General features: G+C 34.7%; 1 protein-coding gene across 1 annotated transcript in view; it reads right to left on the bottom strand.

Moving 5' to 3' along the window:
* Positions 1-16,883, bottom strand: part of LOC106068643 (short transient receptor potential channel 7-like) — a 74,700-nt gene that overhangs the window by 4,519 nt on the left and 53,298 nt on the right. Inside the window, exons 10-21 of the mRNA XM_056036269.1 lie at positions 16,380-16,537; positions 15,554-15,663; positions 14,542-14,681; positions 12,107-12,194; positions 10,873-11,024; positions 9,206-9,366; positions 6,199-6,397; positions 5,649-5,820; positions 4,761-4,888; positions 2,819-2,968; positions 1,556-1,622; positions 52-179 (exon numbers count right to left, since the gene is read on the bottom strand). Coding sequence (XP_055892244.1) covers positions 52-179; positions 1,556-1,622; positions 2,819-2,968; positions 4,761-4,888; positions 5,649-5,820; positions 6,199-6,397; positions 9,206-9,366; positions 10,873-11,024; positions 12,107-12,194; positions 14,542-14,681; positions 15,554-15,663; positions 16,380-16,537 — 1,653 coding nt within the window. The remainder of the gene's footprint in view (positions 1-51; positions 180-1,555; positions 1,623-2,818; positions 2,969-4,760; positions 4,889-5,648; positions 5,821-6,198; positions 6,398-9,205; positions 9,367-10,872; positions 11,025-12,106; positions 12,195-14,541; positions 14,682-15,553; positions 15,664-16,379; positions 16,538-16,883) is intronic.

Raw genomic sequence — 16,883 nt, 5'->3', positions numbered from 1 at the left:
GTTTGTACACATCAATGTTTGTACACATCAATGTTCGTCTGTTGTTCTCACCTGTAATTGCGCCATCACTGTTGCCATGTGGGATTTGAGTTCTTCCTCCACGACATTTTTGTTAGACATTTGGTTGATGAGGTCATACCTGAAGCTGGACAAGTCCTGCTTGATCTCTTCAAAGTCATCTAAAGAATGGAAGAGAGAATGAAGAGAAGCAGTCAATCCTGGCGCTGAAATTTTGAATCGAGTCTACAAACATTACGCGACCTTTTTTAAGAGATAAACCTAATCAGTCATTGAGTCAGAAATGACCTACAAAATGGGTCTCTTAGTATTGGTTAAAGTCTAACCACGACATTGTCACATTGGCAGTAATTAAGCGAGCTCTCTAAGGGAGTCTGAACAAAGGATGAAACAGTCTATACAAATAAAATGGGACAACATACCTGAGATGAACTCCAATTGGTGACAAGGCAGGGAGACCTAGGTCTCCCGTAGTGCCCTGGTAAGGAACTCTGCTGTTTGGCGTAGTGCCTCGTAGCTTCCATACAAACATAGTGAACCACTAGATACGTCGCGGAGCTGCGGACACTCTTGCAAGACGTGCGCCACCGTCTCTTCTGATTCCCCACAGTGTCGGTAACGGGCATCAAAATTTGGCCGGAAGCGGGCGAAGTACGCACCTATGGGGCAGTGTCCCGTACGCCACTGCGCTATTGTTGTTTGTTCCGACCTTTTTAGCCTCCACCACGGGTCCTCTCGATTTAGGCGGCGCATGTGCTGCCAGACTCCCCTGGCAGTGTTGGAGTCATCCCAGGATTTCAACCACTTTTCATGTACCCACTCTCGTATTACATTACAACATATCAGAAAGCCCTAGCATAAGGCCAGGTCTAATCAACAAGCTGGTTTGAACCTTCAAACGCCTCGCTTCACCAGTGTAACCATCACGAATTAAATCATATCAAGAGCAATGAGGTAGGCCAGCGACCTGAGAAAACGCTAGAGTGGGATTTCTTTATTTGTCCTCGTCTATAATTAGTGTAACTAACGGCACACTTGTTGCTGAAAGAAAAAGAAAACAGTATCTCTATTCTTTATGACTGTCCAAGACTTGCCGAATTCAGTTGCTATAGGTCTGAAAAGCCAGATATCCTTGCATAATGCTGCACTGCGAGTAACCGCATGGTTTTTTAATCCAGGGATCTTAGAAAAGATAACCTGAGCCTCTAAAGCCCCCATTCACAAGGAGCTTGATTGTGATGTTGTTGATGATGATGTTGTTGATGATGATGTTGATGTTGTTGATGCTGATGTTGTTGATGTTGTTGATAATGTTGTTGACGATGATGTTGTTAATGATGTTGTTGTTGATAATGTTGATGCTGATTTTGTTGATAATGATGGTGTTGATGATGATGGTGTTGATGCTGATGTTGTTGATGCTGTTGTTTTTGATGCTGATGTTGTTGATGATGTTGCTGATGATGTTATTTATGATGATGTTGTTGTTGATGATGTTAACTAGATTTGAGTGCTGAGATGAATGGTATCAACTCACCTTCCGTGACCTCTGCTTCTCGTTGTATATCAAATATATATCTTTGAACTATCCTCTGCATTGTTTGCTAGAATATGACAGGGAAAAAGATCAGAGGATGCAAAAAATTACTTCTGCTTCTCATCCCCCCCCCCCAACCCAGCTATTTTTTTTAAGCATTAATATGTAATATGCGTTCTCCATCATTTAGATAAAAAAGTTAACGGCTGCAATCGATTTTCAAAGCATTTTCATAAAACTTAATCTCTCTCTCTCTCTCTCTCTCTCTCTCTCTCTCTCTCTCTCTCTCTCTCTCTCTGTAAAGTGCGATGTGTCATTATGTTAAGTGGTTAAAACTATTTTGACAAACGCGGTAAGAAGATGGTCGTTAGATCCATACTTTTTTAGCTTCATCAGTATTCTGTATAAATACAAATATCATATCATCGGCATTATTTAAATGTAAAAAATGGATTACGACAATCGTCGAAAATTGATCAGAAATGTTCTATAATTCTTTGTTGATTGATAGATAGAAATGATTGTTTGCAGTCTTTCGGTTCAATCAACTCATTAGGAGGGCCAGTGGATTCCCATTTACTAGTAAAACTCCCCAGTTTGTTTATGTTGGATGTTTCATTTTTTACAAAGCTTAGATCAGCTCACTCTGTCTGTCTGTCTGGTAAAACGTTTGAACACGTTATTTCTGCCGCACTCATTCTCGGATTAAGTTGAAACTTTGCACAATAATTCATTGGCAAAGACTAGACCTGAATCATTAAAAAAAAAGAGCGATTAGTCAATTAATTACTGGTTATAAATTATTTTGTTTGATACCAACAAAGAAAATTAATCCTTCAGATATAGCTAAATATGTAGGTTTTGTTCCCCTAGTGAACTGAACATGTTATTTCTCGAACGACAGTTATCATATCAAGCTGAAACTTTAAACAATTATTTCTTGTACCTAGATTATACATGAATGAATTTTTAAAAATTAACCAATTAGTCAATTTATTTTTAGTAATTAATTAGCTTTGGTTGATATCGAATAAGGGAAATAACTTCTACATTATTGTGATACATATTTGTAATTGCGGAGTTCTTCCCCTTAGTTAATGTTTTTTAGTGTTTTTTTTTAAATTTATGTTTTGCTTGTTCTGATTTATTTTCGGGTATTTAATTGTGGAACTCTATGTACTTTTTTTTAAGGGCCAGATCTCTCTGTTAGCCTATAAACTGCTCTGAGATAAAGTGTTTTCCCCTTCTCTTGTGAGGTCCTACCTGGTAAGTCAGCTGCTCCTCCATGGCTTCCACAGACACAATTGTGGCTGGGTTTCTACGTGTACTTTTCCTCTTGGGCGTACCATCGTAGGCTTCGTTCACGATACCATTAGAGTCGGGATGCGGCGAAAAATCCCCTGGATATGCTGCCTGCAAAGTTGCAATAAATGATCTTAAAGTAATGTGTTGTTTTTTATTAATACAATTTTTATAGGCCCCCTCGTCCATGTTCTTTTGCACACACACAAAAAATAATAATTAATAAATCATCAACGAATAATGTCATAACAATATAAATAGACCATTCTGTAGTCGATATTTTTCGTCAAACATTAAAAGTAGAAAATACTTTTTCAAAACAAATCTTATATAAGCAAAAGCACCGCACACTAACTGCCATTTATATACTACAAGGTGTACTTTTTCTAAATAAAACAAAATTTAATCATTGGTTAATTATTTGATTGATTCTAGTATTGTTGTCGACAATGAATAATTGTTTAATAGTTAAAATGGATTCGAGAATAGCAAGTGGAGGAAAAACTCAAAAAAAAAAACAAATCATCCTAGACTGACTGAACTAGACAGACATACAAACAGACAGATGGGAATGAGTTAATATAAAATTTGTTAAAATTAAAAAAAAATCCCAATTAATTCCTTGCAATCTGTAGAGAAGATGATGTAAGTGCCAGCTATTCTGTGGCCAACGGTTAACGAGGGTATCAAGTGCCAGCACAACGACAAACTATCTTTACTTTCTCCCATCATTAGACTTGAGTAGACTCGAGAGCGCCCTAAAAATTCCGAAATTCTAAATCCCAGTCTTCACTTGGTTCCGAACCCGAGACTTCTATGTTCGGAAGTCAAGCACTTCTCAGCTATCACCACCCCTAAAAAATATGTATATAATAATTTAAATAATTAAAAAGTTCTCTCGGTAATTTTGTTCTTTTATAATTTATTTGTCTTAATCAGTAACTCTAAATTAGATTTCATTGTTTGTCTGCTAAAACGATAATGGAGGGTGTAAAAACGCCAACAAATGTTCTTGATAAAAATGTATTTTCTCCTTAAATTGATCACTTCAACAACTTCACATATGACAAAAGGGTTTGTAATAAAATGGAACTAATGTGGTGAGTTGTCCAGTATATTTCTTACGACAGGCGTAGCTGGCCATACAGTTTAAAAATGTAGACTCCTTGGGGAATTAAAACGTTACTTTCGTGCATTTATAATCCGATGGGTCTCCGAAACAGGTAAAAAAAATAATAAAAAAATGCTTATTTAATGGAAGAACTCCACAGTTATAGCCATATAGCTCAATACTGTATGGTTATTTTCCCTTTTTCAATATCAAATAAAATTAGCAAGTACCACAGATCAATTAATTATTAATTGGCCAATTTATTTTTTTTATTGATTATGTTTTGTTAGGTACTTAATCTTAGAACAGGATGTGAGAGAAACGACGTGTACAAAACTTGTACCAGTATTAATTAGATGAAGTGCAATGTATTTTAAACATTTTAACGTCAACGGTTTCTAAAGATTACATACATTTTTCTTTCTTTCTAAATAATCAAATTTAATATTTTTTTTAACGTTACTTCAAAGAGCTGCGGAATAAACATATTCGCTGTTTTGGTAGCATGTATCTTTGTTTTAAGTACCCATTCCAAAAGTTATTTAAAAAATTAAACTTAGAACAAAATAATTTTGAAAAGACAAAGAAAATATGTCGACGTTGGTAACATTTGCATGTCTTCAGTTTGAATTATCAATTAAAGAAATTGTAGAGACTATTTCTCAGTTTACAAATATATTTTAAAATGTATAATTTCGTTCTCAATAGACGCCTAACATTATAAAATCAAATAATGACATGTTATTTGTATTAAAAATGGATTAACTAATTAAGCTAATGAGATGTTCCTACCCCTGTTGGTCCATCGATAGACATCTGCTTGGCAAGATGCGAACGTGACATACTTTTCCCATTCTGCACGCGCCCATTCCTGGCTGAATACATTGGGGAGTCTGCTTCGTCTGCATCGTCTTCCTGGTCTGGGGATGGACACTTAAAGGATAACATTATGTTTGATGGTAGGGTCACTAGAGAGGCTGTTAGTGCTTGTTAGAGTTTGGTCACTAGAGAGGCTGTTAGTGCTTGTTAGAGGTTGGTCACTAGAGAGGCTGTTTGTTAGATTTTGGTCACTAGAGAGGCTGTTTGTTAGTGTTTTGTCACTAGAGAGGCTGTTTGTTTTGTGTTTGGTTACTAGAGAGGCTGTTTGTTAGTGTTTGGTCACTAGAAAGGCTGTTTATTAGTGTTTGGTCACTAGAAAAGCTGTTTGTTAGTGTTTGGTGCTTAGAGAGGCTGTTTGTTAGTGTTTGGTCACTAGAGAGGCTGTTTGTCAGTGTTTGGTCACTAGAGAGGCTGTTTGTCAGTGTTTGGTCACTAGGTAGGCTGTAGTGCTTGTTAGTGGTAAGCGTGGTAGAGAGGCTAAGTACTCTTGAACCTGGCTCGGCTTAGTTTGTGTGAGTCGACATTTCTATGAAGAGGGCTCGAGGTTCGACACCCGACTAGAGCAGAGCTGTGCTTACTGAGCTCCTAAAGGCAGCACGGAAAACCTTCTTCCAGATGCCCCCTCCCCACTCCACTGGTCCACAAAATGAGATTAAACCAAAGCGCTTCCAGCCTGCTATAAGCATGAAAGTAGCACTATATGAAAGCTATAATTTATTTTAGAGAGGCTGCTTGTTAGTGTTTGGTCACTAGAGAGGCTGTTTGTACATGTGTGAGTATGTGTGTTTATTCTTTTCATACCCTCAGAATCAGAATGGGCTTCCCCACAGCAACAGCAGCCACAAAACAACACTTTAAACAGAGCCTTTGGTGCCCCGAGAATGTTAAGTGGCGCTGGCAGAGTGCCTCCATTGCTAATGTAATCCATGTATAGTAGACTTCGAGAGAATTTCCATTCTCTGTCTGAATCTTCCTGAAATAATAAGAGACAATTTCATGAAATAATAAGAGACAAGCTCATGAAATTATAAGAGACAAGTATATGAAATAATAAGAAATACGTTGACGTAATGATAAGAGACAAGTTTTCTAAAACAATAACTGACAAGTTTAGTTTACTATTTTAAGGGTCAAAAGATTTGGATAAAAATAAAATTAATATTAAAAATAAAATTTAGCCTTTCTTATATATAATTAGTGTACTGTGTAACCATTAATTTCCAAAAATTTGTATTTAGGGACAAACTGAAGGAATTTCACTCAAACTTTTAAGTAAAAAAAACTATTTCGAAAACTGTTTTGAAAGGCAACTATTTTCTAGTTTGGCTAAATATAATTGACCAGATCATACCGCAATCAATGTAAAAGATCTGGTCATCATGGCGATCAGCATGTTGAGCAACACAGTAACCATGGAGATGTTGTAGGCGCCATAGATGAAGTAGCCTATATCCGAGGTAAACGTGTTATTGTAGCCACCAAGTAGCACAGCTTCCGGTTCTCCTCGCCCAAACATAGCCCAAAAGACTGTTCTGAATGTTGCCATTACACTGTGGAGATGAGGTCAATTATATAATGTATGTATATTTCATTACAATGTTACATAAAATAAAATTACCGTTTCCTTGAGATGTTACAGTTTCATTTTGATGTTACAGTTTCATTGATCTGTTACAGTTTCATTGAGCTGTTATAGTTTCATTTTGATGTTACAGTTTCATTTTGATGTTACAGTTTCATTGAGATGTTACAGTTTCATTGAGATGTTACGGTTTCATTGAGATGTTACAGTTTCATTGAGATGTAACAGTTTCATTGAGATGTTACAGTTTCATTGAGATGTTACAGTTTCATTGATCTGTTACAGTTTCATTGAGATGTTACAGTTTCATTGATCTGTTACAGTTTCATTGATCTGTTACAGTTTCATTGATCTGTTACAGTTTCATTGATCTGTTATAGTTTCATTGAGATGTTACAGTTTCATTAAGATGTTACAGTTTCATTAAGATGTTACAGTTTCATTGAGATGTTACAGTTTCATTGAGATGCTACAGTTTCATTGATCTGTTACAGTTTCATTGATCTGTTACAGTTTCATTGATCTGTTACAGTTTCATTGAGCTGTTACAGTTTCATTTTGCTGTTACAGTTTCATTGAGATGTTACAGTTTCATTGATCTGTTATAGTTTCATTGAGAAGTTACAGTTTCATTGAGATGTTACAGTTTCATTGAGATGTTACAGTTTCATTGAGATGTTACAGTTTCATTGAGATGTTACAGTTTCATTGAGATGTTACAGTTTCATTTGGATGTTACAGTTTCATTGAGCTGTTACAGTTTCATTTTGATGTTACAGTTTCATTGAGATGTTACAGTTTCATTGAGATGTTACAGTTTCATTGATCTGTTACAGTTTCATTGATCTGTTACAGTTTCATTGAGATGTTACAGTTTCATTGATCTGTTACAGTTTCATTGCTCTGTTACAGTTTCATTGAGATGTTACAGTTTCATTTGGCTGTTACATTTTCATTGAGATGTTACAGTTTCATTGAGATGTTATAGTTTCATTGAGATGTTACGGTTTCATTGAGATGTTACAGTTTCATTGAGATGTTACAGTTTCATTGATCTGTTACAGTTTCATTGATCTGTTACAGTTTCATTGATCTGTTACAGTTTCATTGAGCTGTTACAGTTTCATTTTGCTGTTACAGTTTCATTGAGATGTTACAGTTTCATTGATCTGTTACAGTTTCATTGATCTGTTACAGTTTTATTGAGATGTTACAGTTTCATTGATCTGTTACAGTTTCATTGATCTGTTACAGTTTCATTGAGCTGTTACAGTTTCATTTTGATGTTACAGTTTCATTGAGCTGTTACAGTTTCATTTTGATGTTACAGTTTCATTGAGATGTTACAGTTTCATTGAGATGTTACAGTTTCATTGAGCTGTTACAGTTTCATTGCTCTGTTACAGTTTCATTGAGCTGTTACAGTTTCATTTTGATGTTACAGTTTCATTGAGATGTTACAGTTTCATTGAGATGTTACAGTTTCATTGAGATGTTACAGTTTCATTTTGATGTTACAGTTTCATTGAGATGTTACAGTTTCATTGAGATGTTACAGTTTCATTGAGATGTTACAGTTTCATTGAGATGTTATAGTTTCATTGAGATGTTACAGTTTCATTGAGATGTTATAGTTTCATTGAGAAGTTACAGTTTCATTGAGATGTTACAGTTTCATTGAGATGTTACAGTTTCATTGAGATGTTATCGTTTCATTGAGATGTTATAGTTTCATTGAGATGTTACAGTTTCATTGAGATGTTACAGTTTCATTGAGATGTTATAGTTTCATTGAGATGTTACAGTTTCATTGAGATGTTACAGTTTCATTCAGATGTTACAGTTTCTGGCAATGCTACAAAAAGAGTAGATCTAGCATAAAGCTAGAACAAAAGACCAGTCTGGAAAACTGAGCAAGGCCCGAGTACAATTGGTCTTACAATATAAAAGCTAGACTCACATCCATATTCGTGTAAATAGAAGAATGGACTTTATAGCCATATTTGTAGAAATGTTGATTGGATTTCATAGCCATATTCGTGTTCAAAGAAGATTGAACATTATAGCTATATCAATATTAATAATGATAATAAACTTTATTGTCCGTAATGAAATTGGTCTTACAATTTGTGCATTACACCAAACAAAACATTATAAGTATAAAAAAAATTTACATTCACACCAGACTCACTCATAATTTACATATTTGTGACTCTTGCACATTGAAAATTAGACTTTATAACAATTATAACCATATTTTGTGCTTAGAAGATTGGACTTTATATCTATTTTCCTGTAGGGCCCTACTTAGAAGATTAGACATGCTTATATAAACCTACATTGAAAATCGGAAGTCACATCTTTTTTCTAACACATTTATATTCGTGTACATAGAAGTGGAAGATTAGAATTTTTATACACAGACATTTTTGTGTGCATGGAGAATATATAGGTAGAGGGTGCTTAAAATATTATGAAAATAAAATAGTATTTAAATATTAAAACGTAAAGTATTGGCCTAGTTTAGCTGTCACCAACAGTTAATGAGAATAACCAGAGCGATTAACTTTCTCTACTTCCCCTTAAAAAATGTCAGATGCTTTTAGAGTTAGGTCAATATGTTCAAAAAAAAAAATGTTTTAAAAAAATACGAGGCCTCTGCTAATATTCAATCGTGAAATTACTTCCGGTTCTGGTTCTTACCATTCTGATCGAACAAAGATCTTGACCAATTAAAGGATTTGAATATGTGTGTGTGTGTGTGAAGTATAATTACCCTCCAAAGTTGACCTCAGCATTCACAGTGGCTACCACTGGTCTATCTGGAAACGCCAACTCAATATCATTCCGCTCACTGTAGTACCAGTAAAGGTTATGGAGACCAACCATGAACGCGAAAATCACCAGGAGAAACAATACGCCAAACTTTGCGATGTCCTGAGGAACAAAATAGCGCAGAATCAAGTTTCGTATGTAAGCAAACATTATATGCTTCAATAACTAAAATGTTTTAGAACTAATGAGAGATAACAATTTGACAAACCTATTTGGGTTCTAGACTTCTAGATACAATCTATAGGCCCTGCATTTAAAGATAATGCTAGGACATCTAAATTGTCTTTGTAAATACACTTTTTTTTGACGTTTATTTTTGTATTTAAAGGAGAAAAAAAAACGATAAAAACAAACATATAAAACCAATTTATTATTGGACCATTTTTGAAAATAAACATTACGTTAGTAAAGTTTAAATGTATGCCATTGATGATCATAACATTCACATTTACACTATTAGTTTTGTGTGGTCTGTCTGTCCGTCTGACAGTCCGTCCCGTTTAGATCTCGTAAACAAGAAAAGATAATAAAAATCCAATATTATGATATTTTAGACCATTCAAAGTTCTGATGCAGCGCTACTTTTTTTTTCTGAAAAGGAAATTTTTCATTTTAAAAATTAACTATTCAAGTAGATTTTTCTATAAAAATACACCATTTTTACAACTATTTACTATTAATACCAACAAACACGGGAGGCTAGTAAGGGAGACTCACCATATTTTTAACACATTTATACAAACGGTTTTTAATTTTCTGATTAAAAAATATTGTACAATTGTATTGCTAAGTTAAGTAAGTTCTGTATTAATAACTACTACTTTTACAAAAAAAAAAGTTTATTTTTTTTTCTAAAGTAAAAAATCTATTTAGTCTGCATATAAGTGGAATATAATTTAAAACAACAATTAATGAGTAGTTTTTCATATTATCGCGTGAACTGCAGTGCGACCACCCTACCAAACAACACTTGACTAAAGGATTCGTTGTTGTTTTTTTACGGAAATATTTTTTCCCCTGAGGCTTTGAATAAGAGATTGACCCTTTACAAACCAATTAGATCAATTAAATAATCAGTATACGTCATCAGTTAGCCCAGTTTTACACCAAACTTCACATTCACTTCCTCCTATCCTTTGTTCTGCTGGACCGTTGTGGCACCACACAGGATCTGTCAGCCTTCTTTCTCCATTCTTCTCTGTCATTTGCCATTGATAGAATTTCACCCAGAATTCACTCTGATGTTCTTTCTCAAAATATTGAAACCTGCCTTGTGACCTGCCACTTCTGGGGCCGATTTTGAGTTTGTGTTTCAACACCAACTGTCTTTGTAACCTTGTTTGTTGTTTTTTAAATTGCATGGCATAACATAAGTACACCACACACATATAATGTACAAATGTATGATAATAGATTTATGGCACTGCCATTAAAAGAAATAAGCAATTAAAACTAAAAAAATATCTAAATATAAATGCCTATTATATCAATAATATTAAGTCTTTCTAAACGACATTACATTAAAAAGATATAGTTACAATTATTTATACATATATATATATATATATATATATATATATATATATATATATACATATATACATATACCTTCAACATTCTTCCAAGAGAAATTTGAAGTGGTCCAAGTATTTCATTGGCTGGCAGAAGGTAAGAAATGCGACCCACACTCAGAATGTTGGCAATAGCGAACGAGCCCTCAATTAAATTGATTGGGTCAGTCGGGCTCCAAAATATGCGATCTGTCAATTAAATAGGCATAATTTATCATGTTATCTCTCACACACACACACACACACACACACATATATATATATATATATATATATATATATTCCACGAATCACTCACAGATTCACATATCAAAAAATAAAGTATCTGCTTTTTTTTTTTTTTTACAACTAAGCATGTTTTTATTTTACATTCTATTTACTAAATACACTCCCCCCCCCCACGCCCCCAATATTTTCTTTTCGTTTGGTGCAAAGATATTAAGACCAACACATTGTTCCCCACACAAAATGATATTCCCTTTTTTGTTTTCAAGTAAACAATAACACATCCTATAACCGCTTAAAAATGCGACTAGGTAGGCCCTACATTTTATGTCTATGGTTTTGATATAAAATCTAAATCTTAAAATGTCTATTCGGACGTGAAAGGGCTCTAGGGTATTTTTTCGCTTTATATCCGTCTAGTTGTCGAGTTGTAATATCAGCAAGTTTCCTGACAAGTTGGACACGTGATGTATTAAATCAGTGATTCCCAAACGTTTTCCTTAGCGGAGCACTTTACTTATTTTATTAGAGAGAATTAATACACGTGGTGGCCTACTAGTTAATTACTCCAGTATTTCTTGGAAAACCTATTCAGACAATTTGGGAATTACTGTATTAAGGACTCCATCTATTTATACCTATAAAGGGTGCACTTTAACGGTATATACCTGTGATGTGGGATTGTGGAATACTTTACTGCGTAATAAATTTTGCATAAAAATAAATGTAAATATTTTTGAGTCCACCCAGTTCTAATGGGTACTTGACATTACTTGGTGAAAAGTAAAGGCGGTTCGTCATTGTGCTGGCCACATGACACTGTTCACAGTAGAAATGTCTGTCTGGTCATGTGGTTTGCGCTCTGGACTGATCTTCATTTGTCTCGATGGTTCCGGGTTTAAACCCTGCCCGCCCCCATCCCCCGTCGTCCTGCTGGAGATTTGGGCTAGGATGTAATTAACTGAAGGGGCATCCGAAACATTTAAACAAATTACAAACAAAACATGTTTTCACCGAAAACGAAACTAAATTAAGTGTACATGTACCTGTATTGAGCCAGTAAAGATGCTCCAACATTTTCAACTCCTGCGCTATGTTGGCTGGATTGGATAGGAAGGCCAAAGCAGCGTGAAACTGAAGTAAAGAATTAAATGCACAAAAATACTTGTTACTTTGAAAAGAATTAAAATATATTTTAAGATTACTTAGTTTTCTAATTAGGGGAATCCATGTAGTGATTAAATGTTCTACAAATTTCTTGAACATAAATAAATGTCTTTGTTTGTGTACAAGTCTTTACAAGTATCAGTCTTTACCTCTGAAAGTAAAATATTTAATAAACTATGAGGATGTAAATCACTAAACCATTCTTGAAAAAAAAAGCAACTTTCCCAGCAGATGTCTATGCCCTCAATGATGGAGATTGATCTAGGAACACACGTAGGACGTAATCATCTTATTTTTTTGAAGTAACGAAGTAAGTATTTTATAAGATAAGATAAGATACAATGGCAGATAGCAATCACGATTTTCAGCCAGAAACAATTTCCCAGATGGTAAGGTAATTTACCAAAATCTCCAATGACGTTTACATTTAGCATACGCCATCATGCGTAAACCAAGGAAAGTCTTGAAGATTAATATCAGCTTCCAAGTAAAATTAAAACTATATTATTCATTGGTGTTCTCAATATTTATGCATACTTTGCAAAGTTTGTCACTGAACGTCAAGTCAAGTATAAATAAGACACAAAATTAAATTTTGGTGTTGTAATATGCGTGTTAAAACAAACGAGTCTTCTTGTAAGACACGAATCACTCCCAAAAGTCTTCCTTCAAGACAGACAGAGCACAAAGAAAGGGACGTGCAAAGAACAGCTGGTTGGAAAACGCTAAACAATGGACCAGCCTCTCTCTTGATATTCTGCTAAGGACATGCGCTGACTGGTACAAGTGGATATGGATAGGCGTTGTGTTGTGTTAAGAAGGAACGTCTGTAATTCATAAGAAAGGTCTTAGTAAATAAATAGTTATTTTTATAATAATAATAATAATCTTTATTATCCGTAAGGAAATTTGTCTTACAATTTGTGCATTACACCAATTAAAACTTAAAATATTGCAGATGTGAGCTTGATAAAACATAGCCAAGGCCTTTTCGCTAACATTAAACGAGGACAGTTTTCTTAGTAATCGTAATCTTTGCTGCCCTTTTTTGCTGATATAATCAGTATTTGCAGTAAAATTTAGTTTATTGTCTAATTATCTCTGTCTAATGACTTTTAGAGAGTTAAACATATATATTAGAAAAAAAAACTTGCTTCTTTGAATAGGCAATGTATCAAAACACAATACCAGACAATAAAATGTTTGTAAAATGTTTTACATGTTTCGGATGTTCCTTCAAAGTTGAAGATAGTTTACTTCCTAGTCCAAACCTCCCGCAGGACGCCGGGGATAGGAGCGGACAGGGTTTGAACCCTCGACCGTCTATAAATCAGAACGGCAGTCCAGCGCGCAAACCACACGACCAGGCAGCCATCCAATTACCTTGCATATAGTCCAGAACCTGAGAGTGAATGTGGCTATGTATCAAAACACATTACCTTAGCATACCAGACAATTACCAAGCATATAGTCCAGAACCTGAGAGTGAATGTGGCTATGTATTAAAACACAATATCCTTGCATACCAGACAATTACCTTGTACATAGTCCAAAACCTAAGCGTGAATGTGGCAATGTATCAAAACTCAAAACACAATATCCTTGCATACCAGACAATTACCTTGTACATAGTCCAAAACCTGAGTGTGAATGTTGCAATATATAAAAACACAATATCCTAACATACCAGACAATTACCTTGTACATAGTCCAGAACCTGAGAGTGAATGTGGCAATGTATCAAAACACATTACCTTAGCAAACCAGACAATTACCAAGCATATAGTCCAGAACCTGAGAGTGAATGTGGCTATGTATCAAAACACAATATCCTTGCATACCTGACAATTACCTTGTACATAGTCCAAAACCTAAGCGTGAATGTGGCAATGTATCAAAACACAATATCCTTGCATACCAGACAATTACCTTGTACATAGTCCAAAACCTGAGCGTGAATGTGACAATGTACCAAAACATAATATCTTAGCATACCTGACAATTACCTTGTACATAGTCTAAAACCTGAGCGTGAATGTGGCTATGTATCAAAACACAATATCCTAACATACCAGACAATTACCTTGTTCATAGTCCAAAACCTGAGCGTGAAGGTGGCAATGTATCAAAACACAATATCCTTGCATACCAGACAATTACCTTGTACATAGTCCAAAACCTGAGCGTGAATGTGGCTATGTATCAAAACACAATATCCTAACATACCAGACAATTACCTTGTACATAGTCCAAAACCTGAGCGTGAATGTGGCTATGTATCAAAACACAATATCCTAACATACCAGACAATTACCTTGTACATAGTCCAAAACCTGAGCGTGAATGTGGCAATGTACACTGTGAGAAGCACTACGTCCAGAAGGTTGTAGAAGCTCAAGATGTGCTGCATTATCCCATTATGAAACAACTGGTTACATTCTTGGCACACCATGCCTGAACAGAAATGATAGATTTGTACATATGTAAATACATATACCGGTAGATGCTACCAAATGTGTATACTTAATAACCAGATAAAGGTATACAAATTCTAGGATTTATTTTAAAAAAAAAGGCCTGATGAATGAATTTCAATGAATTTGTCCTAAAGCCACGCCATGTTTAGCATTCATTGTGTGAGTGATATGTAGAGCAGGGTGAACATAAAACGATGCAAATTGTTGTTTGAAATGTTAAAATTAGTTTTAAAACAAGTTGTCTGAAGCGTACATAAACTCAATAAACACATTGCATGAAAAATAACGTTTAAAGTTATAAACTAAAACAGAATACACGGTGAATATAAGTCTAAATAAATTCAAGCCCTACCTATATTAAAGTAATTCTACTTAATGTTCAAACAAAATCAGGCCGGATCAGGTCGGTTCCGATCAGATCGGATCAGATCTTCATTGAAGAATGGACCTCATTCACCAATCGTAAACAAACAACATTAAGCCACTTGATAATTTTGATAAAACAGTGAAAAAAACGTATCACGTGACAGCCTTTATGGATTATGTATTATTTTGTATAGAAGAGGAGGTTTAACCGCAAAAACCCCTGGAAGAGGATTTTAAACTTAAAACCCCCTTTGGCTGCGCTGATGGTTTATTATTAAAATCTCACCTAAAGTAAAGAAAATCAAAGCAAAAACTCAGTCACAAAATTCAATCCATCCCCAAGGGGGGAGAGGGTGGTTGAGCCCCGGGGTTGAGGGGAGGTCGTGTGTATTAATCATATTTCAAAAAATAGAATATTCTCCTAATATTGCTCATTTGATTGGTTTAATGAATATGAATATAAAAATAGATGTAAAATGTTACCAATGATCCACAGACTCATTAACATTTCCGTCACACTTGGGAAACTTGGTCGTAGTGGGAAATCATCTCCGAAGACAGTGTTGTCAGTTTTGTTACGGAATAGACTATACCTGTCATAACATATAACAGACTTGTCAGTTTTGTTACGAAATAGACTATACCTGTCATAACATATAATAGACTTGTCAGTTTTGTTACGAAATAGATTAATACTCTGTAGCTGCCAAAACATACAATGGGCATTTAATGAGTCCTTCTTATATCTTAATCTAAATATTAATTTTAATGCACGTACATTGTGTGTGTCTCGTGACATTGTATAGGAAGGCCAGTAACCTAATTTTGAACAGCTAGGTAATAAACATTATAAAGATATAACAAATGCTAGCGGTATGCCACTAAGATAGTGTCGGACCAGTGAACATAGCATTGTTAGTAAGTTTAAAATCAATTTAAAAAAAATGACTAGAATATTGTTTTATTTGAAACTCTGACATCTCTGTTTATAATTTTCTCTGATAAGCAGTAACAAATAAATCATTAATGTAAGTTACAGCCCACGGCGTTACCTATAGGCACAGTAACCATAATGGCCATATTAATTTAATTCTGTTATGCCCCCTTGCATAAACTGCTGCACTAATAATGCCATAATGGGAGAGAGGCTATCGTTTTCTCATTGGGCCATTTTTGATAACATTACATGCTATCTCAATAGTATTGTTAAGTATACTTGGAATGTTCACCACCTATATTAGGACAAGACAAGGAGACCACATCGTCTCATCATCACATTCCTACAATTCACTGAACAATGACATCTTACACGTGATGTTTGTCCGGGTATTCTGAGTGCAGTGTCCGGTACTTGCTGACACTTTGGGAAGATTCGATGGTGGAAACCACAATAAGAAGAAGAAATGTAAAAAAAGACATGGCGTTACACACAAACTTCAAGACTGGAAACTGAAGAATCTTTGCTCCCTGTCAAAGAAAAACGAAATACATAAATTTTATGCATCAATGATTAATGAGAGGATTGTTTAGGATTTCTTTTTTAATGCTGGTTGATATGTAACTCTTTTTAAAAAATATCATTGAATATGAAAGGCTTGGGGAGTCAGCCCTAAGAGAAAATGAAGAGCAGGTAACTCTTAAGCAGTTTATTTTAACTCTTTTCACTCCGTAATTATTTTCTACGTTCCAAATGAACTATTCATTTGCTCATTTGTGTTTCACTACCTTGTTATGGTTAAACTGCAATAACTTGTATGTTATAATAGGTATATAATTATAGAAAAAGTTTATAAAACCGAAAATTTATTAAATT

This window comes from Biomphalaria glabrata, chromosome 7 (assembly GCF_947242115.1).
Source record: "Biomphalaria glabrata chromosome 7, xgBioGlab47.1, whole genome shotgun sequence".
Taxonomy (NCBI): Eukaryota; Metazoa; Mollusca; class Gastropoda; family Planorbidae; genus Biomphalaria; species Biomphalaria glabrata.
Note: the sequence above shows the minus strand (reverse complement) of the source record. Positions and strands in the feature narration are given on the sequence as shown.